Source organism: Conger conger, chromosome 13 (genome assembly GCF_963514075.1).
Source record: "Conger conger chromosome 13, fConCon1.1, whole genome shotgun sequence".
NCBI classification, from domain to species: domain Eukaryota; kingdom Metazoa; phylum Chordata; class Actinopteri; order Anguilliformes; family Congridae; genus Conger; species Conger conger.
This window is the reverse complement of record NC_083772.1, coordinates 10,032,712-10,060,698: the sequence shown is the minus strand read 5'-3', so window position 1 is coordinate 10,060,698 and position 27,987 is coordinate 10,032,712. Positions and strand designations below refer to the sequence as shown.

The window sequence follows — 27,987 nt, the reverse complement described above, 5'->3', positions numbered from 1 at the left end:
AGTGGAGTGTCATTGACTTCATTAAATTACTGAAGATTACTTGGCCACATTGCACATAGCTACCCAACTCACAGGGCAAACTACTGGATGCATTCCCCGTTTTGTTTTAGGACATTTATCATATTTGTTCTGCAGGAGTAATTCAAAACAAAAACATGAGGCCAGTTTATTCAGTGGTGCACCAGGGTAACTTGTCTTCACCATTCTGATTTTTCAAATGGACAGGACAGGACACCATTCCCGAAAATATACAAACACGAGGACTCACTTTTCAATATTATTTATTTACTTAACAGATTTTTTTTGAAGAAAAATGCAGTGCTATATACAATCAGTTTGAAAACTGCTCTGAATCTTGATCAATATGAACAATATTCTTAAAGACCTAGAACTGCCTTATGATGCATCTCATTAAAGCAATAACCACATAATACGTGATTGCATTAAATTACTGTATAAGCAGTTGAAAAACAGGGGAGATAAAATCAGAGGGGAAAACATACTTATTACAGCAACTTGAGTTATTGGTTAGGGTGTGCCATTTCAGGTACAAGACGATGTCATCATGTTTCAACTGCTAATAAGCTATCTATTGTATAGAGACCATCCTACACTAAACACCAATATATTTCAGTAATATCTTCTGTCATGGATGTATATACTACTGCATATAAGATTCATATTAAACATATATATTCTACACATACATGTCCTTAGGTTGGAACACCATTCCCATCTGAAAAATATTTAATAAAAAAATGTACAGGTTAAGATGAAACAGCTCATGCTTCAATTTCGTGCAAATTGATTAAGCAAAGAAAATATTTATTTTTTTAAGAAATATGATTTTAATTTACCCTCTGACTTGGACTGCAGGCACTAATGAGCAATACTATGTTCAAAAGGAAAGGAAATAAGTAGTAATATCTGTTATAACCATTCTGTACAGCTGGACACAACACTGGGTAATTAAGGTTCACATGACGCACAATGACTGTCAAAACACAGTCACAAATGCAATGGGATAAACGCTATGGAAATTAGCTTTGGGTTTGCACTGAAGACTTGGTGAAATAATAAGGCTAGGAAAAGCACCCCTGCTATTACTGGGGGAATTTGTCCATAATTTGCACTTCTGGAATGCACAAACACAATTATCTTTGAAGGGAAATAAAAGGTAAACTCATCACTGATTGCATTCAGACTATAGGCACATTACTGATTAGTCTTATAATGCTAAAATCAATAATCATAAAAAGATGAAGTGTAGCTCAAGTGGTTGTGAGATATGTTATAGCTTTATGTGGTAAAACATGAAGCAACCTCCCTTTCATCCAAAACCCCGCATCCTAATCCTCCACTGTGAACCTGTATGGAAGACCCAAACCTTTCCCCAAAAAACCTTTACCATTAATAAAACCACCAGGTATAAGCCCCTCCAAAGGAGGTAGACAAATATACTCTTTCCTATTTGTGAAGATTTAAGAGCAACCTTCACATCATTACCCTGTGCAATAAGCAAAAATACTGCCCTTTTCATGTGCAAACTGACTCTACCGGGGTCGACACGATGTTTAAACGCAGCAGTCCGCCATTCAAGGTTAAAGAGAAGGACGTCAGACGCTGAGGTATGACACGCGTGAAAATATGATGATCCAGTTCAGAGCGACATTATTTTAAAATCTGGTTTCTTATAAACAAACTGCTTCTACTGGTCCTCAAAGTAAGATTAAATGTCTGTTTCAGCAGCATGAGAGACAAAGACTATATTACAGCATGGTTACAGGAAACAACCGAATGCATTCACAGGATCACACAGCAGTTGCTTTCTCCAGTCTTTTCACGATTCCTCTGACCTGCGGGGTGAAGAGAACCAGAGGTGAGCTTAGCATACTGTGCTCATCACACACACAGCGCTGTTCACACCTGCGTGGTCTCACACACACACGCACGCACAATGCACACACACTACACACATACACACACACATACATACATACATACATGCATGCATACATATACACACACACACACACTACACACATACACACACACACACACACACACACTACACAAACATACATACATACATACACACACTACACACACATACACGCACAATGCACAAACACATTACACACACACATACATACACACACACACGCACAATGCACACACACACTACACACACACATATATACATACAAACATACATACACACCACAATGCACACACGGCCACAATTCTATAACCACAAATGTCATGCTCCTTAATAAGCAGACGTACGGACAGCATAGTCCGGGTGTTCGCACACACAAAAACAGACAGAACAGTTAAGGGCGTCTCAGCACAGTAAGTTCAGATTAACAGCACAACACACTCTTATGACTCCATTAATAAGAGCAGGCCTATATGAAACAGCACCCGATACAGTTAATGGAGTTACCTTGTGAATTTGGCTCCGGCAACGTCTCTCTGGCAACTAAGTGCATCACTGTAGTCTTGCCAAGGGGAAGCTTTAATGCTGGAAACAGGACATATGGAGTTTTGTTTACAAGGCAATAAACATAAAAAACATAATAGCAACAAAATGATGGCATTTCCCAGGAAGCTGAGAGACAATTGATATGGTCAGTCGAATTTCTTGATATCAATATTTAGCATTAATGAATCAAATTATTAATAATGTAATATTCATAATCAACATTTCCAAGCATTATTGAGAATTGACAGATCAATCGATTCAACAGCCCTAAATAACCTGTTTAATGTCAGTCTATCAGCATGTCCATACGTCACTGTAAGAAACCGATGTTTTAGTAAAAAGTGGTTTTTGAAGAGTCTGAACACATGTAAACTATGTGCTAGCATGCTAATGAACGTGCTCCCATTTAAAGGTACAATAGGTACGATTTTTGTGTTAAAATATTGTTAAAAGACCATTGTAAATCCCTTCCTATCATTGAAAAAGGCTCACTGACATGTTGACTCACCCTCTACCTGTGTTTATAGTCCTTAAATTCAGGTTACAAAATATGCAGTTGACGGGCCTGCACTGTGTAACAAAACATCTATAGCTGTACAATAATTCCAGCTCATTGGTTGAAAATTGGTTATAACTGCCACAGCCAAGGACGTTTCAACTTCAGCGTGTTCACAGAGAAGGGGTGGGATAAACAGTGTTGTGGTTTGAGCGTGTTTGTTGCTGCAATTCCTCTCTTGACCGTTAGAAGTCCGAAATTACCTATTGTACCAAAGACCAAATGCTAAAGCAGTGCGCTCTGAATCCTCAGCTATCAAATGAGTCCCTTTGCTGTTTGAGCGGAGAACACTGAACACCCTGTCTCTGGACTGCCAGTCAGAAGCCAGTTCTGTGAGCCAGAGGCCCAGGCATCTATGAGCACCGGATAGAAGGGTGAACGCATTTCTCCAATCACATCCATGTGCACCACAAAGAAGGGTGCATGTATTTCTATAATCAAATCCAGGCACCATAATCACCGCCAGAAAGCAGCCCAAAACACCTCCTGCAGAAACCCTCCATGGATTTATGACCCTGTTTGGTCGCGTGCCCTACTGCTGTTGTTCTTTGAAGAACATTCACACTGAAGTGGCAGAATGAATCTCCCACAGCCCAGAGGAGCCCGAGACCACAGCCAACAGGCCACAGCACTCAGACCCCCCAATCCTCTGATTTATAATGAAAAAAACCTGCTGGCAAGGGGTTGGTAAATAAGTACCTTGGTGGATCACAGTCCTCGTAGTATTTAACGTCTTTCACTGGCATCTTGGTAACCTGGGCAACAACTTAGCCCAGTAAACTTTATGATACTGAGCCTTTGTTACTGTTGCAGTTCACATAAGGCTACGATGGTAATGTCAAGTAAATTAGTGGTAGTTAGGCGTGTTTTTTTTTGCAAAACATTAGCAAACTATTATTTCGATATCTTGCCTGAGTTTGAACGTGAACTTTGAACTTTGTTCCCACGGTGAGGAGCTGAGAAAGGAATCAAATCTCTGTTACATAAAAAAATGAAGAACAAAATTCGGAAATTTTGATGAAATGAAGAAATATAAACAAAACCAATTTGAAATACTTCTTTTTCCTTTTGAAGTGCTTTTTATGAGCATTTATTAGGAGAATAATTCTATACAAACGTACCATAGAGTCCGTCTATTTGCGTGTTACAAGCAATTAGCATGATATTTGCAACCAACATGACTGAGTGGGCCTTTAAGCTGTGAGATCACAGACATGCGATTAGAAAGTTCTTAACTTAATATTCTAATGCTGAGGAAACCATCGCTACTGGTAAGTGAATGCGATGTTCTAGAGTTCTCCACACAGACTTGAAAAATCTTTTTTTTTTTATGTACTCTTCGAAAAATCTCCAATTCTGAATTCTAGTTCTAGGATCAAAGGTCCAGAATGAGGCCATTATAGACAGATTCCACTGTGTTCCATGGTATGACATGACCATGAGTTTGTACTTACCCGAAACCACAGGAATAAGAGAAAACATGGAACCACTCTCATTTACCGGAAGAACCGCTCACTGTGACTTTCAACAGGGATTTACCTCGTATTGTTAAGCAATACAGGGATCTGCGACATAGCCCAAGACTGGATTGCTACCACTTTGGTCGCTCCTCCCAGGTTACCTGGGCCAGGACAGCATCAGACCCTCGTCCCCCTGTCAAAGGGGTTCCCCAGGGCTCAGTCCTCAGTCCCCTTCTCTTCTCCATATACATTAGATTCCTTGGCTCTGTTGTCTCTGCTCATGGTATGTCATATCACTGTTATGCTGATGACATCAAACTCCTCTCATTCCCCCCATCTGACACACAGGTCTCTTCCCATATCGCCACTTACATAGAGACAGCCAGAGCTAGATGGACAACCACCATTTAAAGCTCAAACCAGGTAAGACGGAGCTAACCCTCATCCCTGTTCTAATCTCTCCCCTCACAACAGTGACCTCTCATCCAGCACGCAGTGCAAGGAACCTTGGAGCGGTAATGGACAACTGGCTCCCCAAGAATATTCCTATACTACATCCAGAGAATCCGTGCCTTCCTCACCACCTCACTCCCCGTACAAGCAGCAGGAGAGACTTTGACCACCTTCAAGCGATGCACCTTTTCAGGCTGCACCTCTCCCCTCCCCTCCCTACCTCCCTGTAATTTTGAATTAGCCATGCATGTTGTATGCTGCAATGATTGCAGTTATGTATAATTATTTTACAGTTCGAAGTGTTCTAGTTACCGAAACTGTGTTATTGCACAAGTTTATCAAATGTTTATCTATGTATGTGATCACTCTAGCACTTCCCTCTAGGGTTTTCAGCGCACTGGTCCCTGGATTCACACTTTATTGTACATCGCTCTGGATAAGAGCGCCTGCCAAATGACTGCAATGTAATTCAATACAAAGCAATTCTACCAATTATTCTTGCTAAAAGTACATTGAATGACCTTTCTCTGTTCCCTATACACTAATTTGTGCTGTGAAATAACTGCTGAAAGAGCTGAGGCCATACGTATACAGGCTCCCAGAGAAAGAGGTGCTGATTCTAGGCTCATTCTGTCATTAAGCTCATAATGAATGAGATTAGGAGGATCATAGCTCAGGACTGCTACTGCTACCAAGGGTCATTGATTTGGGTGTGTTAGTGAAATCAAAAGCTGAAAACTAAGGGCCCAGTTAAAATCTACAGGCCAGACACTCATTAAAGTAGTTAAACGTGAAGTCTCCTCAGACAGTGCCCTTTAAATCCCAGTTCAGATCAAAACAGGCTGGAAGGAATCGGAAACACACCTCCTAGCGTCACGTTGCCATGGAGGAACCTCCCCTGGTAGATGAGTCTCAGGATGCAGGGGCTGCTGACCTGCTCCTCGTCCCAGTCTGGGGAGAGAGAGTAACATACAGCGTCACACACGCACACGCACATGCAGACACAGACACACACCGTCTCTCACACACAGATGCAGACACACACACACACACACACACACACACACACACACACAGATGCAGACACACACACACACCTTCTCTCTCTCACACACACACAGACGCAATCTGGAAAAAGAGAGTAACATACAGCATCTCACACACACCGTCTCTCTCTCTCTCTCTCTCTCTCACACACACACACACACACACACACACACACAGTCTGGGGAAAGAGAGTAACATACAGCATCTCTCACACATATACACACACACACACACACACACAGTCTGGGGAAAGAGAGTAATATACAGCAACACAGACACACACACACCGTCTCTCACACACACACGCAGACAAACACACGCACCGTCTCTCACATACAGGCGCAGACACACACACTGGCCAGGAATCAATTTACCGATTGACCTGGCACAAAATGGCTGCAATGTATGACTCAGAAGGGTTCTACGCATTAAAAGTAGTTGAGCCAAACCTCCCTTCAAGCGGCAATGCTCTTTAGATATAGTGGGATGAAAGGTACAACATAATAAATCCATTATGTTGTATATTGTAGAAATGTAAGGCGGGAAGGAAGCAGTGGTTCCCCCCCCCCCATACTGAATCACATGCTCTAAACAGCGAGGCATCTGGATGTGCTTCTGAAGCACTCACTGCGATGTTCATAAATGCAATATTTATACAGTCATGAGTAGGGGGGGGGGGGGGGGGGAAGAAAATAAAACGAAGGAACTGAACCCCAACTGAGGCAGTACAGAGAGACTGCGGGATAACAGCCACGCGGGAGGGAAGCTGAGGAGGTGAGAGACTAATTTAATTTAGCCTTTCCGCTTTACTCAGCATTTTTCACACCTAGGTTCGGTGAAGCAAAGGACTGGAGTCGACTACACTGACTCAACACCATTAGCATCACCAGCCTCCGCACAGGAGGCCACTTCCCCAACGATACACACATGACTCTGTTAATGAATACATTATCTACCTCTTCCCTCATTTTATAATACTCACTCATTTTATGGATTTATTTTTTCTCCAGTGAGCAACACAGTGTCAGGCAACAAAGAGCACAACGGATAAACCAGCTGTATCCCCTTGTCCTTAAATCTGAATAAAGAATTGAGCAACCATTATTTTAGTTTCATGCCTTGCATAACGTGTTGAGTTTGGCAAGTTGCTGAAAATGCTCCAAGACCAAACAGACCAGTAATAACCGATTAGATTTTGAAGCACACTTACCCATTGGCCAGTTATCGTAGACGTGTTTGGCGATATCGGCAGCGGAGTCATTGGGAGAGAACAGGAACTCTTTCGTCTTCCCGCTCACTAAGATGAGCCTCAGGTTTATCTGTAACACACACAAAGCAGGGAGAGGGTTAGGCTAATGACATGAGATGGACCATAGTGCCCCACTTCCTGCCAATCACGTTGCCTCGGACATCACTGCAGTCTCCAGAATCAGCAGTCAAACTCTTAAACCCAACCTTGAAGTTCAAGGATATGAGAAAGAAAGAAATAAACAAAGAAAGAAGAAAATTTAAAAAACACACACAGAAATACTAGCACAGACAGTTGCATGCACAGACGCACGCACACAAGCACACACAGACACATCAGCCTACTTAATCACGAACAGAAAGTGTTTTTAAATCTACTTTGGATATCCACAAGGATCAGCATCAACGGCAATGAGAAAAAGAATGGCCCCCAGGGGGGTGATTTAAGAACATGATTACAGTGCACTTCAGGCAAGGAAAACAGACCTGAGTGCACCTACTGTAACTGGAAAGTGCTCTCATCATCACCCAATCATTTATGCTTATTATCCATGTTTCGGTTTATTCACATTCACAAAAGTTTACGACTGAAACACTGATGTTTATTCAGAGGGGATCCACATATGAACAGATCGCAAGATGTTAGAAGAGTGTATAGTTTAAAATGTCAGAGGAGTGCACAGATTAGGATGTCAGAATGGTGTATATTTTAGGATGTGAGAAGGTTGCATAGATTAGGATGTCAGAATGGTGTATATTTTAGGATGTCAGAAGGGTGTATAGATTAGGATGTCAGTCCGGTGGATATTTTAGGATGTCAGAAGGGTGTATAGATTAGGATGTCAGTACGGTGGATATTTTAGGATGTCAGAAGGGTGTATAGATTAGGATGTCAGAAGGGTGTATAGATTAGGATGTCAGTACGGTGGATATTTTAGGATGTCAGAAGGGTGTATAGATTAGGATGTCAGTACGGTGGATATTTTAGGATGTCAGAAGGGTGTATAGATTAGGATGTCATAAGGGTGTATATTTTAGGATGTCAGAAGGGTGTATAGATTAGGATGTCATAAGGGTGTATATTTTAGGATGTCAGAAGGGTGTACAGTTTAGAACAAGGCAGGGACAGGCACTGGTGTGAGGGCCCTCATGCTACAAGGCTCAAAGTAGCACTGCTTCCAACAGAGCCATAAACCTGCAGCGGGTTCCTTCAGCCTGCTGATAAATATTTAGCCAAGAGCTTCACGCTGCTCAACACAAAATGAGATGCACCACAGTCTCAAAAACAACACCGGGCTGAGTGTGCGGACCCACTCTCTCGCCCTTTCAGAGTTGAATGTGTTTTTATCCGGGTTTTCTCCTGGCCTGTGAGGCCCAATGGTGTGCGCGGTCCCCAGTCAGAGGCCTCAAGCAGCTCATCCTGCAGAGAGCCGCTCTGTGCAGATCCAGCGCTCTCTCTAACACGCCACAGCGATGCAGCCTGAGCACTGGAGGCCTGGTGCATGCAGGTACCAGAATGACCACAGGGCGGGGCTGTTGTGCAGCAAGATGGGGGGGGGGGGACCCCGGTTTACCAAAACCCTCCCTTTCACAGGAAGACACTCATCTAATTACAGCGGCTCATTAATTAAACAGAAACCCAAAGCAAAGCTGTGGAGGAAAATGGTCTGCTTTACGGTCTGCCCTGCTGCCTGATGCCATAAGGAAGCCAAAGAAGCCACAACAGGAATGAAGAAGTAGGACAAGGAGCAACAGTGACTCCAGAAAGAGGGGACATGTAGGGCAGTGTAGTGCTGCTGCAGAATCTCACGGGCACAGGAACTCTACCCTCTCCCCTCTCCCTCAATGTCACTCCTCTCTCTTTTCCTCAACAGCCTCTCCATCACACAGAACAGAAATGGAGCTTCGTTTCCACGTCAACCAAGATAATTTCTCACTCATATTTCGCAATGCTAATAAATCAGGAGAGACAATGGCATGCTATAGGAGGAATGTGTGTGCGTGTGTGTGTGTGTGTGTGTGTGTGGGGGGGGGGGGGGGGGGGGGGCAAAGGCAAAGGCAGGGGCGGAGAGGAACAGCTTTCTTATCTGAATGTAGCACTTGCGAGCACAAACAGAATTGAAATTGAAATTTGGCATCTGGCTGAAACAAGCGTGTCGGCACGCAGCAAGGGACCATGGGAAAACTTGAAAGCGCACTTCTATTGACACAGGAAGGAACACTGGCAGAAGAATGCTTTTCACTTCATAACGATGCTGCTGATGTTTAATTGCAATACTTGAAGCACGACATACATTTTTTTCATTATTATTATTATGCAAGCTTAAGTACATTCGTCCCATCAAATTAGGCACATACATAAAGCACTTTGTTGGTGATTGGTTCCTTGTTTTCACACTCACTTAAACGGAACATTAATAAAATTCTATACTAAATTAATTTTAATTAAAACCAAGTGAGCTTCCAGCGGCTTCCAAACAGCGGCTTCCTGAGCTCTGGATTCCAGGTCCAATGAACACTTTTATCAAACTCGTGTGGTAGAATGCGTATAGCTCTAGGAAATGTTTATGCCCTAGTAAAATCCTTGAGACCTGTGGTTACCAAACCTCTCCTCGGGTACCCCAGCCAGATACAGGCATTAGACCTCAAGCGCGCCTGATACAACAAATCAAGCTCCTAACTACATGTACATGGGGCGACATGGCTCAGGTGGTAAGAGCAGTCGTCTGGCAGTCGGAGGGTTGCCGGTTCGATCCTGGGCTGTGTCGAAGTGTACCTGAGCAAGACACCTAACCCCCATTTGCTCCTGACGAGCTGGTCAGTGCCTTGCATGGCAGCCAATCGCCGTTGGTGTGTGAGTGTGTGTATGAATGGGTGAATGAGAAGCATCAATTGTACAGCGCTTTGGATAAAGGCGCGATATAAATGCCAACCATTTACCATTTACCACGTACAGTAGGAGTTAATACAGAGCAGAATGCTAAATGCTAAACGGCCCTCTGCCAGCACTTTCAAACCGATGGCCCACGCACTGGATGACATGCCCTTAATCACACAGCATTTCAGACACCATAGATAAATAGCAATACAACAATCAGAAAGATCAATGCCTACATTTAAAACAGAGAGAGGGGCCATGTAGGGCAGTGTAGTGTATGCTGCCACTCCGTATTTGTTAGCATTAGCCACACGATATTGCAAGTGACCAAAGCTCCAAGCAACTGACCAGCCGTATAGAGACATGAGCAGTCATCCACGGCAATCCGACAACATCAATTTGCCTCATTTCTCTCCAAGAAGATGAGCCTACGTCAGCAAGTAGCTAGCCTACATCTGGCAGGACTACACTTACAGGGGACTAGCAGATCAACGGTCATATTTACTCCACAAAATAAAAAGCATATTCTTCTTGCGTTTAATGCGAGATTCTTTTTCAGCCCACACATGCCCTCCATTTCACCCGTATATGAAAAAGGGAAGTTTCCAGTAGAGGGAGTTCATGGGTGGTCTGCCTTTATTTATGATATATGAAACGTATCATTACATAAAGCACCAGCTGCGCTGCTTGGCTATAAGCACGCCGGCGTCCCCGGCAGGCCTCCGTGAGAGACTTCCCAGGGTGAAAAGCTCCCGACGGGCAGCCGGGAGTGACAGCGCAGCACATGGGCACGATGGCCCTCAGGTCCACGTTCGGATTAAACCGGTGGACCCCTGGACTCCGGAGCTGCCGCAGGTCAACGCAGTCTGAGGAGAACTCTGAAGCAGACACGTGACGCTTCACTGGGGAGGACAATACTGAGATTCTGAGATTCCAGATCTTGCGGTTTGATTCGGTTTAAAGGTACAATAGGTAATTTCGGACTTCCGACAGTTAAGAGAGGAACTGCAGCAACAAATACGCTCAAACCACAACACTGTTTATCCCTCCCCCTTCTCTGTGAACGCACTGAAGATGAATCGCCATTGGCTGTGGCAATTAGAACCAATTTTCAACCAATGAGCTTGAATTATTGTACAGCTATACAATGTTTTAGTAGAGTGCCAGCTCGTCAACTGCATATTTTGAAACCCGAATTTAAGGACTATAAACACAGGTAGAGGGCGAGTCAACATGTTAGTGAGCCTTTTTCAATGATAGGAAGGGATTTACAATGGTTTTGTAACAATATTTTAACACCAAAATCTTACCTATTGTACCTTTAAAACCACATGTATGAAAAAGGAGACCAAGAGACACAGACTGAGAGCAGACTATGGTGTATGATGATTAAGTCATGAGATAGTAAATCAGCTGCTCAAAATGCTAAAGATCTATATGCCCATGAGAGCGGCGATAGCTCAATTCATGGGCCAGTTCACAACAGAACTGTCGCCATTAGACAGGGGTGTCAGATCTGATCTGAAATGGGCTGATGTGGGGGCTTCAATTGTTCAAACCCAGCACCAGGGCACCTGACTCACCTAATTAACTAACGATCGAATGTGTCGTAGAGCAGGGCTAAATCAGAAACCCGCACCCACACCGGCCCCGCTCAGATCCGACTCGACACCCCTGAAGCAAGCAAGAAGGACAATGCAAATGTTGAATTTGAAACTGGTTTTCACCATGCATTGAACAATGCCTCTTAAAACGAAAAACACCACCAATATGCGCACAAAGGATGTTCCCGACACAACCTGAGCGGGGCTGTTCATATTCACAGCGACTGCTGGAGAATACAGAGCCGAACGGAGATGCGATGGCACCTCAACATGAAAGAGAATCGGTGTTGCGCAGCCCTGTTGTGCCGGGTGACACTTCACGTGTCCCTGATCTGTACACGCTCAGCGAGTCCTATAGCAGCAGCACCGCTGACTTTGTTCATCACCACCACTCCCTGTCTAATCTCTGCCCAAACACAGTCAGTGGACTGCCCCCCCGCCAGACACCTCTCTGAAGAGAGGGTTATTTTGGGAACGTCTTTTCAAAATTCTGAAGTCAGTATTCCATCGCTTTCAATTACCAGTAGTGATGGTTACATCGGCATTCGAATGTTCAGTTCGGAACGGTTCGCGATCTCACACCTAAAGTTTGAAATGGTACTTTGGCAGCTCTATACATAACATAATATAAGAACATGGAGTATTGGATGAGAAAGCCAGAGGCAAGTCCATTTTGGGCTCACCAAAGATGGCATCTGCAGGTAAAGATTATCCGAGCCCAGTAGTTCTCAAACTCGGTCTAGAGGACCACTGGAAGCTGTTTTCTGTTCCAACCACAATTGCACAAGCACTTTTCTTAATGAGGCACTATATCACAAATGGCTAAGCATGCCATGAAGGATAAAAATCACCTAGCCATTAAAACTAACCACTCAGTAGATAACGAAGCATTAAAACACAAAACAAATTATAACATAAAACAAATTATAACAATTTATGTCTACACAGTCATAAATGTAAGGAGATTACGATGAAAGAAATTGCATGTTTTTAACAGTCTAAATTGAGCAATAGATTGCCTGTAATAAAAACCATTATACACAGGGGTACCCAGGACCAACTTTGAGACCACAGACCTAGCTTACTCAGGTGATAACTATAAGGAGCAGGGATTGAGCAAAAAATGTAAAAATCATCAAGATGCTACTGAGCCGGTTAACGGTTAACCGAAATGGACACTTGACCAAAATGGCCAACGTCTTAACCAGTTAATGTTTTTTTTTCCCCCCCAATGAAATTCTGCATTATAGCAGTAGCTATAGTAATTATTTATTTTAAATGTTTATAAAAACATTTTAAAGGCTGTTATATATTTTGATTGGAGTTGTGGGTAGCCTACAGCAGTGGGGTCGTAGAATTTCAGAGTAGCCAAATTAACATGAATCTAATCGACTACTGCAAAGGCAAGCCATCTACATAACCTCCGATAACCTCTCTCCATCACCTGCTACATTGTTATTCAATCGTTCCTCCTACGTTAGATTATGTGAATACGTATTTCTCGACATCCCAAGTGTGTACCGTGCAAGAGTTTCCAAAATGGCCACGGATGCACACACACATGCACGCATGCACGCAGGCAGGCACACACCCTCCCTCCCTGTCTTTCCTTAAGATGAGACAGGATGGGTAATAACAGTGCTGTAACTCAATTTGAGGCAGCTATATGCAGCAAAGTATTAATCAGTCAGCCTCACAGCCTTGCATGAAGCGGTCTGTATTCTTTTCTTGTATTCTTTTTCTGAGGCCATCAGCACCGACCTGCCCAGCCCCACCGTTTCCCAATAACAGGAGCAGTGACCACAGAGGGGGGAATCTCTGCTGTTTGCACACGCTTACAAACCCTAATCCTTTCACAAGCCCGCTGCCACCACACGGAAAAAATAATCACAACAACTTCACTGTGGAGAGGATGCACATCTCATCCACTCCACCAACCTCTGCCCTCGCCTTCTCTTGCATAGTCTCGAATGGACCCACAGAGCCAAAACATCACCAAAAAGAAAAGCTAAAAAGCCAAGAGCCAGCAAGAAAGTAAGAAGACAGAGTAAATGGCAGAAATAAAAGGTGACCCAGTGGCTGAAGCACCTAGAGAAGTGCACTTCAGGTGTTGAACAGGACTGAAGAGCAGTGCCATTAATGCACATCAACTTCATTTATCAACAGGCCAAATGTATTGGCCACATTCAGAAACTACAAAAAAAAAAAATGGATTCGGAGCAACTAATTGTGTTATGACTTAGTGTCAGATGCCTGCAACACACCCCTGTGCACACCTCTATCTCCAAGCCTGCTACTTTTACCAATCATCAGGCTACATGGGTGGTCTATAGCGTAGTGGTTAAGGTACATGACTGGGACCCACAAGCTTGGCGGTTCGATGCCGGGTGTAGCCACAATAAGATCAGCACAGCCGTTGGGCCCTTGAGCAAGGCCCTTAACCCTGTATTGCTCCAGAGGAGGATTGTCTCCTGCTTAGTCTAATCAACTGTAAGTTGCTTTGGAAATGACCAAATGACATGTAACGTAATGTAGGCTAATACATGGATACCTAGGGAAAGGTTGGGTGTTCAGGGCAGGCATCTTCCCTTCGGTTCCTCCATAAAGCGTCTTTGTGACAGTCTTCGGTAAAAAGTGCTCATAAGGGAAGGCACTGCCCGAGAACAAGTATACCCTTCATCAAACTAATTCAGTATTCCATAGTAGAACACCGCTGACACGGCAACAGTTCAGTACAGATCACGGCGGTATTAAGGAACGTCCTTCAGTAAGATGGCATCTGCGGTACAGAGCACACCACCTTCAGTAATCTCAAGTAAGGTTTCATATCATCTCATCAAGGGCAAGATCTCCAATCTCGAAGCACAAACGGCCCTGCTGCCCTACATGCCACAGGCTGTTAGCGAGTCAGCCCAGAGCCACTATGGACTCAAGATAAGAGGGAACAGTCACTGCTGCGTGCCGGAGGGCATTCTGTGGATTCACCCAATCACAGACCAGGTCACCCTTCAGATCGGCTTTCTGGTCACGTCGCAGCTTTAAACGTAAAAATGAATTTTTCTCCTCACTTTTTGAATTATTTGAGCCCGTGTTTTGGCCTCTGCTTTCGAACATACAGGGAGCAATCAAGAGTCAGCCTAGCAGGGTTTAGCCACTGACTGAAAAATCCAGCGCGAGGCAGCAGCACTTCTCCTGAGGCACACTTTCACACCAATCCTGTTTGCAAGGCCATCCAAGCAGGAAGTGGAACAGGGCAATTTTACACTTTTACACACAAGAAATATCCAAGTAACTAAGGAAAGTGCGGTGGCATGACGACCATACTGCCATGCTCAGAGCACCTCTTGCTTTTGCAGACCATTTCCCCAATACCGGTCATGCTATGGTTACAGTTTCCAAAACCTACATTTCACACACAGTCAAAGATATAACTGCTAAGAATGTTTATGCACTTTTATTTCCCCGAAAAGTACCCAAAAAAGGTATACAAACGCATGAAGATGACAGTACTCACAGCTGAAATAGTTTGGATATTTGTTGACTGGCTGGATGTGGTGTGAAACAGGACCTCACAGCATTGTGCCAGGCTATAGGAGGAAATTTAACAGCATGAACTCAGCACCATTCAGTCTATTTTGGGGACTTGGCATTCACAATTCTCAACAGAATAATGGCTCTCTTCAGGTAGCTGACTGGCAGTCAGGCAGAAAACTTACATAATGCATGGAATAAACAATTCTGAGCAGAGCATTTGCACCTCGAGAATTTTAATTCAGTACGGAAAAGGCAAACACGTATTTTCACCAGTCTGAAACCAAACATGTTTCTCCAACCTTATCCCTCAGCAAATTGAAGAAATCAAACAGCGTCTGTGGAAGAACCAACAACTTCATCTCTCAGAACTGCTGTGGGCACCAATTCTCTGCTCCCAGAGCAGTCAAAAGCATTTAATCCAGGCTAATTATATATACACATGGCAAATGACACACCTAAAAACAGGCTAAACATATTCTTAATCCCTGTGCACCCTACAGAAACCACAGCAAACTATTTTGTTTTGCATTGCGTAAAGAGGCTGCCTTTAAATTGCTGTAAAGCAACACACAGACTCCTGTGAGACAGTGCGATAGATGTTGTACAGTTCCAGAGAACATCTACTATTAAACAACAACCTGAAAATGGCTAAGACTTCAGCACAGCTAAGGTTCTCAGAGAGAGCTAATTGTGTTTAAAGACGCAACCAGTTGTAGGACAAATACGTAAAGAGGGACATCTGGGATTAAGTTTCCAAAGAACAGTCTCATCCCTGAGAGATTGCATAACTCCCCCCAAAACATTAGCTGAATATTCCTCTTCATTATCTGAAGCCAAATAACATTCACAAAGTATTTTTTTGTACAGGTTTTGTTGGATAAACAAAGTACAAAAGCTCCCAAAATACTGAAAAATCAATCATCAATCCACCAACCCGATCTTCATTTGTGAAAGCCACACGGCCCTCAAGACAATGTGGCATCTGATCGGTGTACAGAGAGGGCTAGTAATTGAAACATATTCACTTACTAGAAATATCTCCACTAACATCAGGCCAACCAACCTCTCCTTATCCTCAAGTCTGTCCGCCCTACACTGTCTGAGATGGCTATTGATCTGTGGCTACTGGCTTTCCATTGTAATTGCATGTTACCCCATTCATTTAATAACATCATGGCTTCAGGTTAGCCAAGGTGCTTCTGCATGTAATTTGTCCAAAGTAACCCAAGAACTGTGTTCCTATGCAGTGCCCTGACAGACCGACAGAACTACAGGTCCCAGAAGCATCAACGTATTTTAATGAGTCTCTGTAAAGAAACATCTCATGGACATCATGGTTAGCAGGTTCTTTCAAGGACCTGCAGTGATGACCATCCTTTGCTATGTTTGTAATAGGCTGTGCTCAGAGGTTTCTCACAGGGAAATCCACCAACTCTTTATTCCCGGGCCACAGGAACGCACTGAGCCTGCCTACCTCAGGTCAAGCACAGAGCCTGCCGGTGAGGATGCAGTGCGTCAAACTCCAAGTTGAGGGAAGCCAATTATTTCCGTGGAGTCCTGCCGAATGGAACAATGAGAGCCTTGAAATCTGGGAATTGGTATGTGCGTCACTCCCACAATGGGGACGCGGTGCGTTCCCAAGTTAATGAGTTTTCAGCCACGCGTGTGTATATCACCTCCTAAGAAACACTGTCCTCAATAAACCGGCCCTGCACAAGATTTCCACAAGGGCACAACTTTGTTTCAAAGGAATGAAAGGATCGCCAGTTTACACAGAGATTTGGAGGTAAACAAAGATTTAAGCAGAAAAGAGCAACAGGATATAGTTGCCTGGAAACAGTTGCTAGAACACGAATTACTTCATCTGAAACATTGTCGGTTCAGATAGACTCACACAGGCCTAAATGCAGGGGCTAAATCTGGCCTGAGACCAGCGTAAGGGGGCAGCCATTATAAATAACAGACCGCGCAAACTGTAAGCACCGCTATGGAGCAATCCTGCCAAACAGGTGGATGTCTGCGTGAACCACCCCCTGCCAGGGCTTAGCCTTCAGCCTAAGCACAGCCCACCCCCTTCCACAGGCCCGATGTCACACACATTCCCACATCTGAGTATGTTCTGAAGCCATCTGGACACATACTTGTGTCAAACCAAACAGAAGAACCGACCTGTTGGCGCCCTGGAGCAAACATTTTTTTAACTAAAATGTTTATCGTTTCAAATATGCAAGACGTTATATTCATTTATTTTTTTTGCTGAATGTGAAAGTTAGCCTATTATAATGCACAACAATGTCCGGAGGCAGTAAAGAAATTTCCACAAGACACCTTGATATTTGAAATAGCCAGCAAAGGACCAATAGACCCCTGTGTCCGAGTAAAATATAGCAGACAGGCTGCCTTTGCAGCTCACTAATTTCCCCTGGACATAATTGCGAGAGTATGGAAGGCCTGACTGATGTAAAGATTACAAGGAGGCCCAGATGTAATGACAATGTAAACACGGTTCATCTCAAGAGTCGTTTATGCACGGGCAGACTCTTTATGTGAAGAGACAGAATAATTGCATAATTTCAGGCCTTCCTTTGATGAAAAGCGCCTTTCATGAGCTTTGCCCTGAGCGACTACAGACCCTGATGAGAGAGGGCTGGAACAGGGCCTGAGTCATGGAGGCTATGAGGTTGACTTCATGGGCAGTAGAGCTATGGGACAGGAGAAGAGAGGGAATACACTGCAGGCCTGAAGGCTTCATCTGTTCTTCCACGTTAGCATGGTGCTTTTTTACCAAATATCTATTGAGTATAAATACATAAATTATATACAGTAAGATAGAAGAATGAACCCTGCGGGGTCATTTTAACTCTGCATTTAACCCATCGTAGTTACTTCGGAGCAGTGGGCAGCCACACAGTGCACAGTGCATCAACTCCAGTTCTGAGGCCAGAGCCTTGGGGAAGGGCAATAGCAGGAGTATACCGGACTCGACATGCATGCCTGTCAGTGTGGGAGGAAACCAGAGCAGCCGGAGGAAACCCATGTGAGAACATGCAAGCGAGGCAACAGCACTAACCACCGCGTCACCCAAAACATACGGACAGTGAAACAAGTTTTCGGCTCTCTACTCCGGCAAACTGGGTTCGAAATTAAATTATTTATACTTATGGGTATGTATGGTTGAACCATGCAGGAATTGCAGCCATTTTCATACACAGTCCTCCCCCCATGATCAATAGCGCAACTACTCCTGTAGTGTGAACAAAAGGGTGAAATTGCTACTCATGGCAGACACATTCCCACCCCCCATTTAATTTCTATGGATCTAAGCATTTTGTCTACATTTCCTCTATTGATTTTTTAAGACTTATTGCCACATTAGGACCATTCTTCATCTATCAAATTACACTGTCGTGCAAATAATTCTGTAACTGCTAAATGTACTGTTCTGTGCTTTGACAGATAAATATTGACCAAGGGAAAGGGTTCAATATGCACAGAAGGCTTCTTATCTGAAGGAGCAACTGCCACGGAACATTCCTTCTCCCTGAAATATTACATATTACCTTACCTGGCAAAGTTATTTTCCAGAAAACTGGAATTTTTGTAATTTTTTATTTTTGGACAACATGAAAGTTGTCAAGCCATTTTAGTCCCGCTGATCAACTTTCAGTTTCTGCTCTGAAAAGTATGGCCAGCAGGACCAAGTGGAAAAGGCCTGTAACATTAAATCAGCACCATTTTAATAATTCACACTACATTATTTATCTAACACAAATAGGAAATACATTTTCCTTTTCCAAATCAACTGATGTCTTACTGTATAGTGACTGTACTCTCTATTTGGGTAAAAATAAATTAAAGGAGTTAAAGGAGGAGTAAGGGAGGTATAATCGATTCCACCCAAGAGGTGGCGGGGGGAGGGCGGGGAAGGGAAAGGGAGAAAGAGGGTCCCAAATCCACACACAGCTCAGATGGTCACGTCAATATTTACCAATCCTCAGAGAATGCTAATAATGAATAATAATAAAAAAAATACTTGCACTGAGATAAAGTACAAAATGAAACATATTATTAGGCCTACAGTTTAGGCCGACACACTCTAAATGGCCAAGTGTCCTGGAATCACTGCACTTGGGCCATGCATTGTGTTTGCCAAGGGCAGACAGCGTTGAAATATCCCAGAAGAGGGCAGAAAGCAGTGGAAATGTTCAGGGACAATTCATTCATCAGTCACTCTCCGCAACTATACTGAACATGCACGCCAACATTGACCTCCATGCTTTTCGCATAGAAGTACAATTTACATGACTTACTGCAAGAACCCCCTGGCCTACACAGTTCCCTTCCCATATGATCCATTTATTCGGCCTGATATTTATTCCATCGTTTATCTTAACACTTAGGAGTGCTCAATTTAAACCAAGCTTTAAATTATATTATATGATATAAATGCCAACAAGACTGAATCAATGACGCATGAGGACTGACCTTCACGGACCATGAGGAGCCGGCCTCTGGAGTTTTGAAAGGACAGAGTTATGTGGAAGCAGCCATAGTCAATAGCAAATGTTACAAATTGCTTCCCGCACAGTAAATGAGGAACACAATTTCAGAACTCGTAAAAACCAATTTGGGGGGGGGGGGGCATACAAGTTGAACTCTGAGAATTGTACTGTTGAGCTGCTGACTTGCTGAACATTAATCCAGCTCCTGGCAAGGAAATGTAGGGACAACAAACGCAGCACAGAGAGGCATTTGCCCAATGTTAAATCAGTGCCAGGGGCAGGCCTTTTACATATTCCACCATTTAAAGGCTAGTTTAAAATGACAGCTACCCTAAAGGAAATACCTTGATAAAGGGTTATGCAGACACTCTCTACCTCAGATTGGTTGGTTACAGTTATGGTTGTATGTCTACACAACAGACAATATCCTGTGACACTACTACCCATTAAAACCAAGGGAAAATATAGTGGGCTTGTTATTATCCATGACAAAGAGCATTATTCTTCACTGTACAGGTGACTTAGTTTTCCCATGAGACACAGTTCTGTTTACCATCTCAAAACAGGAGAGGAGCAGGCTGAAAAACAGTGATATTGGCTGCTATTCCTTCCCCAGTAAATACTGGGAGTTTATTTTGGTGGACGGGGAAACAGAAACAGAGATGTTCCCTTGGCACACGGCTGTGCAGTTTTCAAACGGATCTCAAATCATTGTGCCACTGCTAAAGGGCAGTAAAGCTATATGAGGCAATGAATGGAATAGAAATGTTCATGTGGATAAATGTTATGGATTTCAATTACATACACCAGTACAAATATGAAAAGATATACATGGATGAGAATTATTTCTAGCTGTGCCATTTTTTTTCTTCCTCCTTTTCATTTTTGCATCAAATTAACTTTGACCTTGTATTTAAAGCAAAATATTTATCAGCATTAAGCCCTTTGCTCTTTCACACTCACACTTCAATTGTACAGCTGGGGGTCGGTTGGGTCGGGGGGGTTGTCCAATTTTACATGCAGGCAACACCAAATATAACAACCGTTTTAATTTATGTGCAGCATAAGCCATGTTTTCCTCAGGGATGAATGTATACACACACAAGTCCCTGGCCTTCGGCGCCGACTCTCTGGGGCTTTAGCGGTGGCCGTTTTTTTAGGTGCCTGCGGACATCACGCAGAGCATGACAAACGCGCGCACGACAGCGTGAACACAAAGAGCCGGCCCGGCACCATTAGAATGCACAGCCTTTTATAGCGTTTATTAAGTCTGCCCCATCTGCTCAGCGCCCGTCTCTCAGCGCTCCCTCCCTCTCTCCCGACAGCCCCCGCAAGAAGGATTAAGAGCAACTCCGCACCGCTGCGGGCACAATCCCATTTCAAAACAAAGGAGATCTGCCAATAGTCTTTCATACATCCAGGACCCCCCCCCCCCACCCGGACTTAAGCACATGTCGAAGAAGAACGCCGGTGAATAGGCCACCCCTCAAGTGTTAACAAGGATTTGGCACGCTGAAATGAACTGATTTGGGAGCCACTCTCTTTACTATAACATAATACAGGAAGATCAGCCGTGATCTCGAAGAGAGCATGCCACCATAAAATGAATGTCTGAATGCTGACATCCTATTTAGAGAAGTCACCTTTTAAATGAGCAATGCCATTAGCCTCTGGATGTCTCAAACGATCAGGACATTTAGCCTAAATATGCATGCAATTAATTGTTTTAACTCAGGTAAAATGCTTGACAGGTTTTTTTTTAAAGACATGGCTGCTTAATGAAATGTCACAATGGTTTACTTAAATCAACCCAATGTCTTGGACTTCTCCTAGTGCGTGATTGGTTTCTGTGTGGCAATTGTCAATAAAAAAAAATAGTAACTTAAGGTTTTACGCATACAAGGAAATACAAACCAAACCAATCGACCTCTTTCAACAACCAGGGATTGGGTTCAGGCTAAGAAAATACCCATAACCTCAAAATTATTTTTAAATATACAGCGCCCTCCACAACGTATGGGGAAAAACCCATCATTTATTAATTTGCCTCTGTACTCCACAATTAAAGATTTGCCATTTCAGAAAAATCACATGTGGTTAAAGTACACATTGTCAGATTCTAATAAAGGGCATTTTTATACATTTCACCATGTAGAAATTACAGCAGTGTTTATACATAGTCCAGATAAAATCTGAAAATTTGCACTTTAACCACATGAGCAAATCAACATGTTATGTGTCTTTGACCCACACATTATGGAGGGCACTGCATATGACATCATGTTACAAACATAAGTGGCAATAATTCATGACAGCAGTTGAAATGCATGTTTTCACCCCCATTAACAGTCTCCATGAATCCCTTTGACCAGACATCATCAGGCACTCCAAAAGATTAGAGGTCTAACCGACAGGGTCCAGATCTTGCTGATGAGTGTTATAAATGCTATTTTACAGGACAGTCAAATCACTTCTCTTAAATACATGACATCATCGCACTTATCCTGCTCACATTGTTTTCCTGCTGACAGACAGATGCGGCTTTTATTGTCAAGGATCGGCACAAGAACTTTGTCCCTGATAACGTCCAAATAAAGACCATGATATAGGAGAGACATCACCAAGGAAACAAACAGGCCAACAGACATATTCACACCTCACATCACTGCTAAAAATGCAAGAACTCTGACAGCCCAGCGGATTGTACAAAAAGTTAATGTTAGCAGCATTTCTCACAGTGGAAAGGAATGAGTGTGAGAGATTATGAAGGTTGTATCGGCTGCATAAGCATGCAAGCACAAGCAAAACTATAATAACACAGATCTGCACAGTACCCATATCCCGTTGAAATGGGAAGTTATTAGAAATACTTTGGGAGTTGGGAGTGTGCAATGCAGTACCTTCAAAAGCCCTTGAAACATTCAGCCAAACCTCTCTCTCCCCATCTCTCTCACTCTCTATTCAACATGTTCTTCGGCCCGTCTCTTCCCCTCTGAAGGTCCTCTTTCAGCCATTTTCCAGGGCCTCATTTGGTACCATACTTCAGCATGACAAATCAGAATCTACTGGGAAAGAAAGGGAGACTATTTTTTTGAAGCCAGAAATAGGTTTTTGGGCCACCTGCGAAGTGATTGTTACTAATTTAGGATAAAGCGAAATCGCTTTCTTTTGTCTATTTTTTTTTTAATCTGCTTGATTGAAAGGATGTGACTGAGGAGCAATGCAAGCACTATTCTTATCAAGAACACCATGCCCAGGCTTTGTACAGCCTGCTCTCAGCATTGGGAGTATAGACGGATAAATAAGAGGTATTAAGTATTATTGCCTATATGACGGAAATGGTTAGACCGCAATCATTCTCACTACAATCGCTGTATCAGACAGTGAACACAACCGAAGGTTCAATAAAAGATCATTTGAAGAGAAATGGGCTATGAAGCTGGAAGGCTGCAAGTCTCACCATGTGTTACCAGTGGATACACTTTACAGCCCTGGTTACAGGCCTATCAAAGTTGTGCCCGTGAAAGATACAATGGTAAAACAAGAAATGTAACTCACAAACTCCAACAGCGCACCCGTTTACTATAAACAAATGAGTACACTTGCAGCTAAAAAGCTTTTCCACTGGAATCCCCACTTTTAACTAGCGGAGAAAGATCAAAGGGGTCACTCTTTGCACGGAACATAAAGGTCTCCTTCATCTACGTATTCCATGCCTTTCCCACGGTCACTGCTCTGATTGTGAATCGCCTATGAGATGATCTATACATGTGCGTATAAATCATCTTTTTACAATGAGGTGCTCTCATTTTACAGCATTCCTGTGTTTTAGGATATGTGAGTCTCCCCAACCCCCTACCTCCTCATTCTCCAGCTGTTCTGGGACCACCCACCAACGTGCTGAGAGCCAGACTCCTCTCTCTCTCTCTCACCTCTGTGCTGCTCTACTGGGGGGACACACATGCTAAATGAAAAAAAACAAGCCCATTGTCTGTGAAATGCAGTTTTTTTTAAAGGTGGTTATTACAATAATTGTGTTTACCGAAATAACTTGACTTCAAATGTATCCTTCTGGCTGCAGTCTGTTACTGAAAACCCCCTTGAGGGAGAGGGGTGGGAACTGTGTTCTCATCTTCAACGAGTTTGATTTGAATTCAGCAAAACGCCCTGTGGTGCAAGTGCTGCTACAGCCCTGGTTATGTCAGCGATTATATATTCCATCGATCCCCAGACACACTCGGTTTTCTTCAGCACCCGATCACCATTTTTAAACAACCTGCACATTGCCCGATACTTTTTAAGAAGCGAACGTTGACAGATCATAGCAGGTAATAATAGTACATGATGATTAATACCAGTCCTGTTGGTTTGCCACACTTCAGCATAATCCTGATTAATCATGTTTTGCGGTTTTGATGATAAGGCTTTTAAATGTGTTCACATTTCACATGCTCAGCTCCTGGAAATCAGTCTACACAAAGGCGCTTTCTAGCTGCAATCAATTATTATAAGATTCAGTTACTGCCGTCCAGTGCAATTGCTACAGTGGTCATGGCTGACTTGCAGATCAGAGAGCAGAGGAAAGAGCTTATGGGAAGTCACTCAGCAAGGACAGGGCATCTCAATCACGTATGCAAAGCAGACCTTCTGTGAGCATTTAAAGCTGACAGGATGTAGCAGTTTAGCATTTGCTCATGTATTTAATTACGTCTTGCTTGAATCATTTCACCTCAGCAACTAAACATTATATCTTGGATGGATATTATTGGTGTGCTTTACCAATGAGGAGGGAAGAAATTGACTCCTACAGCTAGCTAATGACTGTAGTTATTTTAGTTCAAGTGGCTGTTTGATTTTCAGAGGGATACACATGATTGGCATAACAGAGATAGCTAGCTGTGTGGGGTGCATCATTAGTGGATAGGAAAGGAAGATTTTAACAAGTGCAATTGTATGCCATTGCAATTTGTAGCCTTAATGACAGACATCACAAGATCATGCATGCCAACATCCTTGGTATCTATCAAACCTACAATGGAAAAATGCCAAATGAAAAATGTTTGTTTCGCCGTGCAGCAAGAGATACATTTTCTAAAGACAGAAATAACTAGAAAAACATTAGATAAAACACTTTTCATAGATGGTTTGAAGAGCAACCTACATTCCTGGCTGGTGACGGGACAATGGGCAGTATGTTGATTCTTGAACAGAACCTCAGTTTGAATGAGAGCCAACCTACCCACACCCCCATGGCAATTGTTACAATGTTGAACAGACATTGTCCAACAGGCAAAGGCGTTAGCCAAGAGAACAAGGAGGAGTGAGTCAGAGAGCTCCATCATTCCAAAGCATAACAGGCTGGGAAACAGACAGGTGGAACATTTTACACAAGAACATTTTCATGAAGGTGTTAAGTGTAGGCCGTGTGTATATAGTAGCTGAATTGGTCCCACAAGTTTAAACAGTAGTTTCTCAAATATAATGGGATAATAAGACATAGGCTACAAATTGTTAGAATTATGTGCAGTACTCTTCAATAACGGTTTTGCATCCACTCCTAGCATTTTACAGATGTGCAAAAGCAAAGGTGTTGTTTTGTCTCAAAAATGTGTGGAGTAGCCTATAGCATAATGTTTCAGGAACTGCCATTGTACCCTTAAGCCAGGCACTTAACCTGAACAGCTTCAGTAAATGTCCAGCTGTATAAAGGGGGGGTTGTAAAATTATGTAAACTGTGTAGGTCATGGATAAGTGTGTCTGCTAAATGCCCAGAATGTAAAGCCTTAGAAAATTGTACAATTACACAATAAGGCCATAGTTACACAATGATGTTCAAAATCGTATCTAATGTAAACAAAACAAATATAACTAAAATAAAAACCTGTGAAAGAAACATTTTTTTAATAGATCATGTGCAACAACTCACCTATTGAACAGGAATCGTTACAAACGAATTAACTGGAATTGATCATTCACAAGGATTCAAATCAATGAACAATCTCAATATAACTTAGGGCTTCATCACATGTTTACTAATTAACGGTGCACCAACTTGCCATTTCAATTTTGGATGGACGTACGAGAGAACCAATGACTGCATTGACAGTGCAATTGCTTGGGACTTTTGAAAATCGGCGTCAATACAGAGCGCATCACGAAATTGAGGATGCACACAAAAATGTAGGACCCAGTCCTTGGAGAAATGTCTTAAGTCAGGGAGACTAACGTTACTCACTTAGCTACTTGTAGCTCAAGCAGCAAGAGTAGCTCATTTACTACACGGAAACTGGTCAGATGGATGCGCTATCCGTTTTTCTATCGATTAGTCAATAAACACCTTTCTTGCATTTAATTCGCCATAATCATAAAGGCTACGGGGTTGCAAATCATATGCCTAACACGGCAGAACGTAATGTTTAGTAGCACGCTGGGAAGTGTTTGAAACCAATTATGGTGATAAAATGGCTAGCAAATGGCAATGAGCAATTTATTACAGATATTGAATAAAAACGAATATAGGAGATCCTGGCTGGAGATAATATATTTGCGTAGTGTGGTTCGCTCTGTTAACTAAAATCCTGCCTTGATGTTTCACTTGATCAACATTAGCTGTTAACAATGACTTAACAAGCAAAATTAAAGAGCATCGTCAACTCGCCGTTTGGATGCAATGCCAATGGGGATAACTTAGCCGACATTAGCTACCTTCTGCCGTAGTTAGCAAAATCATAGACCCACAAAACCCTGACCGCAGTCGGAAAAATCGGTGACATTGCTTTCAAAATAATATTATCAAACCATTTATCCTAGATAGACAGTCATACTATTTAGCGAACATCTTGCAATTTGCAATTTGCAATTGAAACAACCGACTGCCTGCATTCTTACCATATCCGCCGGAATATTACTTGTCATGGTCGAATGTTATCCTTTGGTGCGTGACCTTCCAGGAGAAAATGTCAATGTTGTTTTCCGTTTTCTTCTTTAACAATTGTTCAGCTAACTGTCCATATAGACAGCCAGCTAACTAGCTAACGTTCGCTACAAATTCACTTCTTGACAATCGCCAGCGAACATCCGAAAAATGTCTGGTGGTCGTTGCTACTCCTACTTCAGCGTTTTCTTGCATTACACATCTGTTTTACTTTTATTTAAAATAAGACGATAAAAAGCGGAATATTTATTAAATCGGAAGGTCCCCCTCCAAAGGCAAAAATAAAAATACTTGTATTTTTAAAAGACGGGTGGTTAGCTACGCCATAGGAAAACGAACAGAACATCCAAGAAACTTCCTTTAAAATTCTTACAGTTCCTTTGAAGGCGCAGAACAAACTCGTTTAACTGAGCTGCGTCGGTGGTCCCAGTAGCTCTATGCCCATACCATTGAAAACAGAATTTATTTTGTCATCCAGCCTATTTCATAGCTAAATGAGCTTCTCGTCTGCTCCGTCCTCCTGTCATCCTGTCTCAAACAAAAATGGCGTCGGCTCACTGGAAAAAAAATTCAAAGGGGAAACCTTAGGTCGATTTGAAAAAAAAAAAAAAACATTATGTCATTTGATATGTAAATCTGGTCGCCTCCGTAACAGTTGAAGGGGTGGAGAGTTGGGATTTACTTTTTATGCACAAATGAATAGCTTACTGCTCGTTGTCTTTGTTGCGGTAACACTGATCAAATTACTTGAGGAAAATCCAAGGAGATCTATATACATTTGGCCTTTTTGTAGGAGCATGCAAGAAGGATATGGACATCTATGTATGGACGCATGCATAAAAAACAGCTATTCAACAGCGATATAACAATGGAATAGGCCTTATTCCTTTTGAATGTGCAAATAGCCAACAGGGATCAAGGTGAAACTATACATCCTTTTTGAAACGAAATGTTTCTTTTATTGGCTTGAGTGACAATAAAACCTATGTAAGCCTTAAATGGATTAAATAGGCCTATCTGTATTTTTGGGTATGTGGCAAAAACAAGGACATGCACTTGGCAGTTGCATCGTCATTTTAAAATAATTTAAAATAATTAGCTACTATTAGCGTCTATATTGCAGTCCTCGCATATGCTGTAGGCCATACAACAAGTTATTCATAAATTCTTAAACTAAACATTCGATGTCATATAATCTATGGTAGGTTGAAAATGAACATGGAAAATTTAACTGCCTCCTTTTTAAAAATCCAAAACAGTTTCCGATATTTCCCTAGTTCTATTGC

At 42.7% G+C, this 27,987-nt stretch overlaps 1 protein-coding gene across 1 annotated transcript; it reads right to left on the bottom strand.

Annotated features, from left to right (window-relative positions):
• Positions 1 to 264: 264 nt before the first annotated feature.
• LOC133108047 (ubiquitin-like protein 3) lies at positions 265 to 27,247 on the bottom strand. Its single transcript, XM_061217458.1, has 5 exons — positions 26,656 to 27,247; positions 7,212 to 7,320; positions 5,819 to 5,905; positions 2,447 to 2,524; positions 265 to 1,856 (listed from the first exon to the last, which is right to left on the bottom strand). Exons 1-5 carry the CDS (start codon positions 26,680 to 26,682, stop codon positions 1,804 to 1,806), a joined length of 354 nt encoding a protein of 117 aa, XP_061073442.1. The 5' UTR covers positions 26,683 to 27,247; the 3' UTR covers positions 265 to 1,803.
• Positions 27,248 to 27,987: the final 740 nt, after the last annotated feature.

Coding starts and splice junctions, on each gene's coding strand:
- LOC133108047 (XM_061217458.1), bottom strand. CDS start 26,682: ATGACAAGTAATATTCCGGCGGATATG. Junction 5,906..7,211: donor CTACGATAACTGGCCAATGG/GTAAGTGTGCTT, acceptor CTCTCTCCCCAG/ACTGGGACGAGGAGCAGGTC. Junction 2,525..5,818: donor TGGCAACGTGACGCTAGGAG/GTGTGTTTCCGA, acceptor TCCTGTTTCCAG/CATTAAAGCTTCCCCTTGGC.